Source organism: Taudactylus pleione, unplaced genomic scaffold (genome assembly GCF_031769625.1).
Source record: "Taudactylus pleione unplaced genomic scaffold, aTauple2 ptg000397bl, whole genome shotgun sequence".
NCBI lineage: Eukaryota > Metazoa > Chordata > Amphibia > Anura > Myobatrachidae > Taudactylus > Taudactylus pleione.
The window spans coordinates 2,120,420-2,134,145 of record NW_028284799.1 but is presented as its reverse complement, the minus strand read 5'-3'; the positions used below and the strand labels follow the sequence as shown (position 1 = coordinate 2,134,145).

Genomic DNA, 13,726 nt, shown 5'->3' with positions numbered 1-13,726 from the left:
GGGCCAATTCAGACCCAGACGCTAAGCCGCGTTCGCTCGCTATGGGCGATTGTCGTCCGTCTATGCATGTTTCTGCGTCCCAGTGCGCGTGCGCAAGCCAATCACTGTGATCGGGAATTGTGCGCTCGTTGTATACAGACTGAGCGCTACTTTGAGTGACAGACAGTGCCGTTTGTGGTTGGTAACAGGGGAAGGTGCTTGTGAACGGGGGAGTGGTGGTGCGAATGCAGGCGTGTCTGGGTTTCAAAACGGCATTTAATGGGCGTCCATAATTAGCATTGTACATGTCACTTGGTTGTATTTCAGCCTGCAGTGATCGCAGTGCTTGCGGTGGGGTAGGGTCTACCTCAAGTTCTGCGTGCAGCTCCGATGGCTCTCGATGTTACTGATTAATCATACACTTCCTGGAGATGACGTGTGCTAAGAAAGGAAAGTGGGGATCATTACACCGGCGTGCACTGACTCTGCCTTCGCTCTCTAAGACATAGAGGGCGTCCTTAAGCCAGACAGTGTGATCGCGGAATTTGTATAGCCGGCCCCTTTTGGATGCAAGCGATCATGGCTTAGTGTCCGGGTCTGAATCGACCCCTAAGTCTCAGCATTTCTATCCAAAAACAGGGGTTTTGCATGACTTTTCAGCTGCTCTGAGGTGGTGAAAATGTTTAGTCACTTTTAACTATGGAGAATTCACATGTGCGAAAAACTAATAGGATAGCATGATAAGCATTTTGTAAGAAAAGTTAGCACCTGTGAAAACTTTTCGCACAATCGCAGATTATCACAGCTAATTGGATTTGGCCTATAATCTCATATATTTTTTTCTTCACTTTCACATCCACCTAACCCCCGGGCCAACATTCCTGCGTAACTGGACCATAGAGCCCACCAAGAACCTCTGCAATCTGACTGAACCAATATACAATATGTAGCACTTATGCTTGTGTATCAATGCCTATTTCCCTATATATTGTAAGATTGCGAGCAGGGTCCTCTTACCTTTATGTCTGTCTGTTATTACACAGTTTTGTTTTATTAATGTTGTTTCCAATTGTAAAGCGCAACAGAAAATATGCTGCCCTACATAAGTACCTGTTATTAATAATAATAATACACATCAATATATTAAGGACATAGACGACATTTAGTAGGCATAGCCTACACTCTCTTCAGTAGCTCATAAATAGAAAAGAGCAGAATTAATGACTGTGGGGCTGATTCAGTGAGTAACAGTAGCTTGATGTTCTCGCAAATCTCCATTTTTTTTTTATCTGCGCAGGAGCCGCACTGCGCAAGTGCAGATCTTGTCCTGCGATGTTGGACGCAGTGCGACTGCAGACATTGGGTGAGTGACAGTCAGCAGCTGTTTGGGGATGGGGAGGGGAGCATTTTAAAAAAACGGGGGCATGCCGACCTTCTTTTCTGGAGGTGCCGAAGCCAGTCACTGCGTCCTCGGATGCTGTTTCACTGGTCCAGACAGCATGGTTTAGCTTGAGGGTTACTCAGATGTCTAACGGCACCCAATGTTTACACAGTGCATCCGATGCTGCATCTTTGGATGTAGCCAGCTGATCTGAGGAAGCCAACAGTGGGCGTCTTTTAACTAAAGACACCACCTGCTGCATTAGCACATATACACAGATCCTCTGTGTCCAAAGTCGCAGCACCGATCCACACTGTGCCCATCTCCGAATCAGCCCCACAATGTATCTGAATATTAACTTCGGGCTGCAGACACTATAGCAGAAAATGGCAGGGGACAACCAATCCTTCCTTCCAACCAACCAGCCTTGATCTAGCAATTATTAATATCAAAGCAAGATGCTTTTTATATAGAATCTATCATTTACTTAATATCAAAGTATATAAAAAAAAATCTACTTTTTCTTTCAGATCATTTTAAATTCAATGCACAAATACCAGCCAAGGCTACACATAGTGAAAGCGGATGAAAACAATGCATTTGGTTCCAAGAACACAGCTTTCTGTACGCATGTATTTTCAGAGACAGCGTTTATATCTGTGACCTCTTATCAGAATCACAAGGTGAGTAATTGCAGAAATATATAATATCTTTCTAATAAGAAATAATATGGTTAATGTATTAATGGACCAAGGCTAATAAACAAGACATTTACTAAACTAACCTAAATTTGTAGCTGGTTTCATCATTAGGTTTAAGTTAAATACAGCCGATGTACTAAAGATGTTTTTTTTATTAATATTTCTTCATCTGATACCTAAGGCCTTGCCATGGCACTAATGCACATTTGTGTTATAGGCTGGTATTAAAACGAGATGTTTTTATAAATTCAGAAATTACAGCATGCAATATAAGATTGAAACAGTTTAAAAAATTGTACCCTCTGGGATATTGCTTAATGAATCAGAAACTCATAAACCCTCAGATGTCATTCAAACGGAGCAGCAAATCTAATAATGACGAGAAAATCTTGCCCATAAATCTAAGGTGAAAAGTAATTACAGCACATATATTTGTTGAGACGTTATGAAGAGTGTGGCCATAAAACTCAAGGTTTACAGCTGTCTCAAATCCAAGCACATATTTAAAGAAGCGAACTAGTGCACAGTCATGGAAACAACCACTACGTCAAACAGAAGAGATGCAGTCCAGATTTATCACTCTGCACATTATTGTTATGCTATCATTTTATTTGTGTACATTGGTGATGGGCAATAGATTCTCCGAGCTTTCACCTGCAGTCAACAGCTCCTTTCTGCTTTATTGTCGGATTAGTTTGTTTTAGCATGCAACACTTGTTTGTCTTACATTACAATGGCCACTGATATAGCATAGGTAGGTGTGACTTTCTTTTATTACATTTATTATATTAACTTGTTACTGAGAATAAAGGTAATGTGTAGCTAGATCATAGCTCTCAACTGTCCCGCATTCAGAGGGACAGTCCCACTTTTCTGGGACTGTCCTGTTGTCCCATCTGCAAGCCGCAGTGTCCCACGCTGGGGGGAGAAGATGGGAAAGCAGCACACAACATCTATTCACAGTGTATGGGGTGCCAGGGGGAAGCCCAGTATATTGGAGAGTGCTGGGCACGCCCCCACAGTGATGTGAATGGGGGTGCCACAAGGCTCCGCTCCCTTTCACCAAGGCTCCGCCCTGTCTGTGAGACTCCACCTCCTTTTCACCTTTGATGCGTGCAATGTCCCGCTTCGGTAAAGAGAGAAATTGGAAGGTATGGCTTGATTGAGGGTTACAATGATGTCCAAGAGGCCCCTGAATGTATCAGGATGCTCATCACTGGAGTACATACATAGTACATACATAATACATATAAGATGCATCAGGTTTACATCTTTCTGTAGGCACTAATTATATTGCACATTTTTTGCACTAGCATGTAGTACAGGGGTTCCCAACCACGGTCCTCAAGGCACTCTAACATTCCCGGTTTTAAGGCTAGCCATAGTTGAGCACAGGTGACTTAATTAGTACCTCAGTTATTTTGATTTAACCATCTGTGCTTAAGCATGGATATTACTGAAACCAGGACTGTTAGTGTGCCATGAGGACTGAGGTTGGGAATCACTGATGTAGTAGAATACACATGGTTTCATAGTTTAATTAATTAATATGGCCTCAATTAACTTACAAAAATTGTTGACCCCATTATATTTGCCACCTGTCCCCTCCTGTCGTATTTCATCTATAAATAGTATTAATATTTCTGAAGTATTTTATTTTTATCTTAATTGAAATATTTGTATTTTTTACATATTTTATTAATTTGACCTAAATAACACATTAATGAAATAATTGATTTTGCGCTGTGACATGATTCCGGCAGTATGGCGTCTCGGCAGCACAGAAAAGGAGACAGCACAGAGCGCTCTACTCCAACAGATTTATGGCCAGTTGTGTTTGAAAATCACGATTTTATGGGGTTATTATTGTATGCTGAGAAAGGGGTTTTCAGCATTTCCTCCTATTTAACAACAAGGATACCACCAAGAGGAATTACTGATTTCTCTTTTGTGCTCTCTATTTTTTCTATTTCTGTGCATCCCCACAACCTGCTATTGGGACTGTGGTGTGTACACAATTTATAAAGCATCTTAAGATGGCATTTACCCAGAGGCGTTTTAAGAGAGGATGGGGTTTGAGAGCAGCCTCCGTGCGGGCCCGCTTCTCTCCGAAAGCACTGCAGACTCTGGCTTTGTGCAGTTCTCCGGGAACATGGCATCTGTGCTATCTCTGGTGCGCATGCGCAAATCACTGGGCAAATGGCCACTGCTCCATTTTCTTGGTGTTCTCTCATTCTGTAGAACCGGCCGACGCGAGACTCCGGAGAGGAAAGTATACTTATTTATATGGGTACAGTGTGGGGCCCCCTAAACTCAGGGTCCCGTGTGCACCTGACACCCTGCACCCATTATAGATACACCAGTGAATATCTGGCAATAACTATTCATCTATGTCCTTTTTTTTCATGTCCACATAGCCTACTATTGGGACTGCATTGTCTGCATAATATGTCAAGCAGTGGAAAAGCTTCACAATGTGCATGCGTGACTGCTGGCCAGGCATGCTCATTTTACCAGAGCCCTCCACCATTAGGCTGCCGGTGCAGAGGATAAAACTTCTGCATAGGGGCAGGGTTTAGCCAGGGCTCCCTTGGTGCCCTGGAATAATAAATGCTGGCATTAATGCATGTATTGCATAATATTGCCCACTGCAACACCAGTAATAAAAAGACCCTGTCATTGTAGGATTTCCATGTAACAGTAAATATGACAGTAAAAATGCTTGTTTTTGTTTCTTTGTAGTTTTGTATAAATTTGCCAATCCAAATTCATAATTAAAGGTTCTCTGAGCATTACTGCTCCTATAGCATCTCATTGGTCACACAAGCGTGTATTGTTCTTATCCTGTTAATTAGCTAAATTTGCACTTCCTAACCTGAGTTATGTCAGTCAGCATCACCCAAACCTTTATATAGGTTTTGAGTGCCAGCCCTAGGCATAGGCAGTATAGGCAATGCCATGAGGCATGTGGAAAAGCCTAGGGGCATCTGGAAAATTCTAGGGGAAACTGGGCAGGCTAGACGTCTAAGCTTCGCTGCGCCAGCTTCAGATTTCAGGAGTCCTGGCTGACACTAACTGTCCTCCAGTGGGATGTACAAGTTTTCCAGCACTGCTGAGCCATTGCCTGTCATATTATATAACAGGCAGCAGAGCAGCAGCAGCATAAAGCCTATACAACCCAGCACTGATCATACAGCTCCTGCAGCTTCCATCATTGGAACACTGGCGTGGCCTAAGGTCATGTCAGCGTCATTCACAGCAGAGAGTGTCCTGCGGAGGAGAGAAAAAAAGGGAAGACAGCAAAGGTAAGTAAATTATGAGTGCTTGTTAAACAGAGAGGCTGGGTACTGGGTGGCTGGAGGCACACAAGGGGGAGAGATTTGATGGCTGGAGACACACAAGAGGGAGAGATTTGATGGCTGGCACCAGCCAGAATCTTGCCTAGGGCATCAAATTGGTCAGGGTCGGCTCTTGTTTTAACGTCTGCTTTATTACCTATGCTGGCTAATACTTCTATTTTCTTTATTTCATCTGTTATGGTTAGAAATACCTTTCTAAACTCTTGGTGTAATTATATATGGCAGGATATATAGTGGGACTTTTTGGTTTAGCATGACAGAAATATTTCTTTCATTTCACATAGATTTATTTGTCTTGCTTGATCTAAGCAGCATAGCAGATATTGTATAATATATAGTATATAAGATCATTTTATTTGAATAAAATTGACAACATCAGTTAAAATTTAGTATTTTTCAAAGTGTCTTTTTCACTCAAATACCACAGAAGGTCCTATAACAATTATTATATTAACTACCACCTGTCTGTATTTAAAATATTTATTTTATTTTTTAGTCAATTAAATATCACAGTATGTGTCACTTCCAGTGATTTTAATATATTTTATTCAGACAACTACGAAAAATTGTCCTACAAACTACTGGTAGAACCTATGTTGATAGGTGTCAGGGGTGTGATGGAGGTCAGTCCACACAATGAATAGCTTAACCAGGGATTGGTTTAAAAAGGTAGAACACAGAGTGTATAAGACAACACAGGTTTAATGCAGGAACATACAGTATGAACAGATCCAGTCAGGAGTGGGGTAATGCAGGTGGCATGCAGTGTCTGGAGTATGCACCTGTAGATACATACAGCAGTGGCAGTGTAAAGTGTGGCTAGCAGTGGTGACACTGTGGTGTATAGTGTACAATGTAGCACCATTATGTCTCTGGCACAGTCTTCCTCAGGAGACACTCAGGGGGTCTTTGCAGTCTGGAGAGGAAGATGCGCGGTGATGGCACACATATGCAGTAGCACATTGGGTCAGAGGTCATGCAAGTGATGTCAGCACGCTTACACTACTATGGGGACTCAACAGATATGAGGAGACAACACAGAGTGGTCTCCTCAACACAAACATTTCTTGTTTATGCTAATAAATAAAAAATAACTCAAGATGAATGGTTCAAAATATTCTAATATATTATATACTAGTTCTAATCTTGACAATACATTTTTGGATTCTAATAATACATTTTTATAATATATATATTCTTTAAACAAGGTGTTCCCATAAATATCTATTTTAACTATAATAAACACCTCAGCTGTAGTTAATAGTTTATTAACAAAATATAAAAGATTATATATTTTTTAATTTATTTATAATTAGAACAAAAATGGTAGACATTTCTACATTCAAAAAATGAATCCAGTATGTGTGGTTAAAATTATGTCAGTGTACGTTTTTGGAAATATGACAGATAAATGTCTTTTAGATGCCTCTTTTTATCACTCGTTACTAATCCTAAATGGTGGTCCAACCAATCAGTTCCTAACTGTCTAGTGTTTGAAAAATTATGATGCTCATAGTCCTAAATATAATGTCAGCAAATAGACCTGTGCATACAGAATTTCTGACAAACTCTATGTCAATTTCAATTGCAGCATTCGGTAGGATACTAATAAACACTTGGTGAACCACTGTACAGTGCTCATAAATTACTATGCTGCAGGGAGGTTTTGAGAACATGATGACCACTTGCCTAGTCCTAATGCATGGGATATATTTTTGAAAATACATTCTAAACTTTATAAAACAAAAAAAAAACAACCAAAATTTCTGACTGTTTTTTCTGAAAAAGAAAAATCATCAGGTTAAGTGGTTTTGTATATTCCTTTAGCAATGTTTTCAACAATAGTGTGTATGTCAATCCACTGACTGGAAAACCACAGGGTTGTCAAATCTGTGAACAATACAACTTACAAGAAACATAAACATCTCTCTGATTACAGTATCTACCTGGGTTTGACACACTTTAATTAAAAATCTTTGAGAAACCATTCCTGCCCTACAGCATGGGTTGTTGGGATTGATGCCAACCATAATCCTAGCGGTGCAGAGTTTGTATGTCCACAAACTGATAGACCAATTAGCTTTGGGCAAAACATAATAGCCTAGTGTTGTGTGTGTGTCTGTGTGTAAAGTGCTGCATAATATGTATGCACTAGATAAATAAATGTTAATAAAATGACTGGATCAATATTGCTGAATAGATGGATGCCATGCATCAACACGAAAGTGTTCAAAGGCATTGGTGAGTTTCTTGTGAACTGAGGGGCAATCTGGTATTTCTAGCATTTAGAGGAGGGAAGTTGATCACTAAAAGTATTGTCTGGCGTTCCTCTTTATTGTTACATTTCATTTGGCTTAAATTGCATATTTTTTTTAGATTACACAGTTGAAAATTGAAAACAATCCCTTTGCGAAAGGCTTCAGAGGAAGTGATGACAGTGACCTCCGTGTGGCCCGCCTGCAAAGGTACTGAAATATTGTAATTGATTTTAATGATCTTATCACTTTAATTACACCTGGGTGCTGTGAATGACAGTCCTGAACAAAACTAGTCATCACCGGCTCCAACCCTCTTCACATTATGGGCTGCCCGTGCTGAGGAGACAGTCCTGGCACCTGGCTAATGGATCTGGCAGGCACCGGGACCAGCGCATGCACAGAAACATCGGTGGGACTGACAGTGTTGCATGCGCACAAACACCGGCATCAGCTGCAGCCCCTAGAAGCCAGGTAGGGCTGATGTAAGGCAGAAGAGCAGCTACCTATTGGAAGTGCTCTCTTTGTTAATCATAACCAGGACTGGCAGTCCCAGGGGGAGAAAACACCTCCCCATGGAACTACCTGTCCTGTGTGTGATTGGCAGGCAGGCAATGGGTAGCCACTGCCAGTGAAGACAGTGCACGGACTCAGTGGATCACCGGAGGTTGAGGAAATCCGCCACTGGTAAGAGTACTAATAGTATAAATAGACTGTTACACATTTAAAGTCTATCCAGGGACGTAAGGTTTTTGTCTCCTGGCTTTAGTACACATGCTTTTACATGTTTTTACTAGTGTTTTTTGCAAATACTGAATTCCAATTGGCTTTTGTACTTCCAGCATGGCTGAGAGTGTTTGCTATGTAGTTAATAATTTTCCTACCTCATCCATTTACTTGCGATTTCTGCAAGTGAATGCATTGAGGACAATTGAATGCTCCCTCTGATACCCAGACCACAAGCTCAAACTCTCAATAAGCCATGCACATCTAATGCAATGCCAGTGAGTAATCATCCTTACATTGGATTCTTTGCAGAAAACATGAGAAACATTTTTCTCCAGAATCTTAGACTGTTTTAGAAATTATACATTGTAAGTACCAAGATAACATGTGGTTCATTCAGTTATCATTAAAAAACAAAATATGGCAGGACAAACTAAGAACATTATGAAAGCACCAATATGAAAATAATAGTCTACTTGGCTATTCTCCCTGAACGGCCGGGAGACTCCTGAAAATCGGGTGCTGCTACCGGCTGCCCGTAAAGGCATAGGAGTATCCCTCAGTGTGCCCCGTCTCCACCCTCTGCCCGAGTAAAGTGGGTGGGCCGAATTGTCAATGACGTGATTTGTGCTGAATCACATCATCGTAGTCACGCCCATGCCCCCGCACCACCCATCCATGCTGCGCCCTGCCCCCTCACTTTCCCCCGTTGTGCCAACCTGACTGCCCTCTCCTAGAGGGGGCAGCCATAATGTCGGCAAGTATAAAATATGACCAAAGGCGCCTATTTATCAATAAGTATGCTTAGCGGCTATAAGGCTGATTTTTCACAATTAGCTACTAAAATTCTTGTTTGTCAGTTATGTTCTATTGTTATGGCCACTATGAGATGGCCAGGCATGTGAAAGCTAAAACTGGTGACAGCTATCGCTGTAGGTAACTCTTTGATTAATAGGGCAAAAAATAAATGTTATCACCAATGACAACACGTTTTCCCCGACAACACTTATTGTTAACATCATAGAAAAAAAAAATGGTAGTTCAAAAGCCAATAATATATTGTAAAATGCTTGGAAGCTTACTCAGCGTTAGGAGCAAATAAATAAAGGAGTAAATAAGAGCAAATTTGCACCTTGTCAAAACCATGCTGCACTACAGGTGGGGCAGATATAGAATGTGCAGACAGAATTATAGTTGGGAAGGGGCGTGTCCCAGCTTAATTCTATATGTCAGTAATGCTGCCAGGTGTTTGTTCATTACAGCCATTATTTTCCATGCATGCAAAAACAAGTCTGCATACAGCAAACCCCGTGTGTGGATAAAGCCTGACTTAAAGCAAAAAAAAAGGGCAGTGAGAGCGTTTCTATTATATATGAGGAACATTTTGTAACATGGACAAATTTATATGTCATAGTTTCCAAATCTTGACAGAACACCATATACAGTAAATTGTCTGTGCTATTTCCAGACCTTTGGGATAAACCATTTTCCATCATTTCGGACTTTATGCAGTCTATGAGTCTACTCTACTGGAAAAACATATATAATAAAATATTAAGTATTTAATTGTATTACAGTACAACATTTTATTACGTTGTGCAGAGGAATTCCTATTGCCATCTCCTTAGGTACTCATTTACCTGCAATTGCCAGTTTAACTGATCATCTACATATACTGTACTATAAACAAACTGAGGGGCATTTACTATCAGATAGCTCTGAGCTGTCCTTCTTCCTGCCTCATGTACTTTTAAAGGGATACACTTTGCACTTTCCACTTGCACTTTTATGGAGAAGCACATTTCAAGGAGCACTCCGAGCAATGTAATTTAAGTAGCCTCACACACACCCAACAGTGCCACATAAAGACAGACCTGATGCCCCTTCACTCTCATGATAAACTTAAGCCATAAATGACTCTACAGCAAGCAGTATATTAGAAGGAAAACATTTAAAACATAATGATAGAGGGTATTATAAAATATTAGGAGCAATGGCAGAACAACAGATAATATGGAGAGGTACTGCCGCTATGAGACTGGATGGTGAAGGGGGCTAGGCTAGATTGGTTCTTCTCCTTTCCTATCTCCGGTTGTGGCTCCTACTCAGCTCTCAAAGCAGCAGAGTGGAGGCCTCTGGGACTAACATACATGATCAGCTAAAGTGTGATACCTGCATGCCTTAATTTGCAAAGCAGTGAAAAGTTTTTAGAGTTCCATGGCTCAGTGATCAGGTTGTCCTTGCAATGCTGTGCCATCTCGACTTTCAATTCCTTGCTACCTACTCAAAAGAACACAGACCTTTTTTGAGAGTATAGTGGGTGTCCAGTAAGCAAGAGAGGCATCACCGGGCTGCCACCGAAATGTTACTTTGTCCTCATCACTCATTTAAGACATAAAAGATGCCACAAGAAATAGTGTTTAGGAGAAGAAAGCAAAGGTACCCTGACGAACTTTAAAAAAAAGTTAAAAAATTTCCATGTAACTTATGACTCCTCTAAGTATTTCCCCATTATTAACACTGGGCCTGAATCAGACCTGCTCGCAAGCGCATTGCGCTCGCAAGCGGGTCGATTGTGGGCCAGTGCACACGAACGAGCCCTGGAACGAGCGCAAAAAGCACTTGCTTCGGTGCTCACAACAAACGGGGCGGCTGTCGATGATGATGGACAGCTCGCCCCGTTTTGTAGGCAGGGAGGAGGGGTGGCTGGGCAAACGGAGGCGTTTCTGTAGGAACGCCTGTTATTTGTGGGCGGCCCTACTGACATCACTCGTGATGTCAGTAGGTAGACATCCTGCTCTATTAGAGCAGGAAGTCCACTGGGGCTTGCGGCAATGAGACCCTACCACAAGGGTCTCATCGCAAGCCCGATGGTCGCGATGGTCTTGACCATCGCGACCATCACCTGGCCGCTCGCATAAGCTGTGGGTGGTAACCCACAGCTATGCGAGCAGCCAGGAGGCTGCAACTTAAAAAACAAGCGGCCGCCCTGATTCAGAGCGAGCGCTCGCTTTTTGCGAGCTGCTCTGAATCAGGCCCACAGTTCAGTATTCCTAATTTTCATCCTTATTCAAGTCTTAAATAACTGATGAATATAGGCTGAATGGCGCTTCTTATCTGAAATTGTTATGTAAATAAATATTAGTGTATAATTAGTGTATAACCGTGACTGAACCAAACATACTAGTTTATGAATTTATTTATCTTTACAAAAAACACAACATGGAGCATTGGGGCTGTAGGTAAATTAGTATATATTAGCGACAAGCCCAGCTTTGCACGGGAGCAATTTCATCTCGCCACAGCCCGCTGCATCTCATAACAACCTACACCATGTCACCACAGTCCCCTGCATTTCACCACAAACCCCCGCATCTCGCTATTGCCTCCTGCCACTGTCCGCTCCTCCATCCTGCCAGCCTGCTCTGCACTATGGGAGAGATGTCATGACCCACTGTGGGAGCCGGTTGCAGCTCATGAGTGAGCTCTAGGCCGGCCCCGGCAGTGGGCGCAGCAGCCAATGAAATTCTGTCTGACTCTCAATGGCTGCTAAAACAAACATACCACCGCCGGGTAGTATGAGTGTACTACCCATTGCCAGTGGTGGTGTGCTTGTTACCGTATAGTGCGGACCACACTCACTGCGGTCCAAACTACACTAACTGATCGGCAGGCAGGGGGGTTTCTGGGTACTCAGAAACCCCGCTGCGTGCGCATATGAGCCCCTTGCATCTCACCACATGCCCCTGCTTCTCACTCCTGCCACTGGTTCTTACTACAGCCTCCTGCCCCTCACCACAACCCCCTGCATCTCACTCCTGCCCCCTACATCTCACCAGTGTCACCACAACCCCCCTGCTGCTGCCCTACAGCTGGCTAGGGCCTGGACAATGGGATGTGCTGGGAAGGGCAGGAGCAGGGCCGGTGCCACCATTAGGCAGCTTTAGGTAGCTGCCTAGGGGCGCCAGCCACTGGAGGGTGCCGCTTGCTGTCCATAATGACAGTGTTCTACTAATGGCCCTGTGTAAAGTCTGCACAGCGGCCGTGGCACTTGTAAGGCCAGCTGTGGCCACCATTCTGACAGTGACTAAGACAGTGTGCAGCGGCAGTGTTTCACACTGTCTTCTCACTCCCTGGCCTCTGCAGCCGCAGCGTCTGCCCTGTGTCCAGACGGGTTCAGTCAGGCTGCCTGCTGTGTCACAGTCAGCGCTGACATCACATGCCACCCGCAGTGCTTTCTTTCACTTGTTTGTGAAAGCAAGCCAATGAATTAATCGCCCGCCCTCTAGGCTAGCTCCGTACTTCCCCCTTTGCTCCTCCTCTCTTCCTCTCAGAGACGAGGAGCAGGTAATAGATGCTGCATGGGCTTAGAGCCTGGGAGTAGTAATGAGCGCTGCCTGCAGTGGACTGTAATCAGTATGTAATATTATATATAATATATATATATATATATATATTAACAAGCAATGTATGTTGTGTGTATGCATGTTAGTAAGTGCAATGGCGTTGTAGACAGTAAATTATATACTGACTACAGCGCCATTTCAGTCTACAACGCCATTACACTTACTGACACACAACACATTGGGGGGGCAATAGTTGAAGCTCTGCCTAGGGTGCCGGGAAACTTTGCAACGGCCCTGGGCAAGAGGATCATGTATGAGAGAATGTACTGTAGCTGCTGTAAGCATTATCAGCAGCATGTCCCTGGAGCTGAGGCACCTTGCATATTTCTGCAACCTCCATGCGCACTCCACCCCGGCTGCCGAACATGGCGATGACCAATGTCCTCTTTGCACAATGTACCCTGTATTTCCTGGTCTTCCTGTTGAGCCTCTTCGCTTTGGTGACCCATGTCCGAGTACAGCGCTGACTTCTATGGGAGGTACCTCCTGTTCACTGAGGGCGTGTTGCCGAGCAGGAGCATCACGCTGGAGAGGGAGCACTTCACGGTGGAGTAGTGGTGGCCGGAGTCCGCCTGCAGGTTCAGTGTAGGGATGGATATTGGAATCTGATGGTTACTAACCATCAATGCATTTTGTTCCGATGGTTGAGTTTTTACCATTTGATGTTGGTGGTCCGATGTTTGCCACTATCAATTCAATGGTGTTCCGACGGTTGTTTGTTTTTTAAATCCTGATAGCTATGCCTCCCCTGGCTCCTTCCTGGATACTGTGTCTACATCAAGGTATCTTCATGGGTTCGTTGGAGGCAGTCTCTCACACTCTCTTTCTCCCCTCTGCTAAGTATCAGGGAACATTGCTAGCTCTGATTGGCTCTCACTGTCTCAGAGAGCCAATCAGAGCTCAGCCCTCTCCCCTGCAG

General features: G+C 43.2%; 1 protein-coding gene across 1 annotated transcript in view; it reads left to right on the top strand.

Moving 5' to 3' along the window:
• TBX4 (T-box transcription factor 4) overlaps positions 1 to 13,726 on the top strand; it is a 266,648-nt gene that overhangs the window by 236,427 nt on the left and 16,495 nt on the right. The window contains exons 6-7 of the mRNA XM_088446319.1: positions 1,891 to 2,043; positions 7,797 to 7,885. Coding sequence (XP_088302445.1) covers positions 1,891 to 2,043; positions 7,797 to 7,885 — 242 coding nt within the window. The remainder of the gene's footprint in view (positions 1 to 1,890; positions 2,044 to 7,796; positions 7,886 to 13,726) is intronic.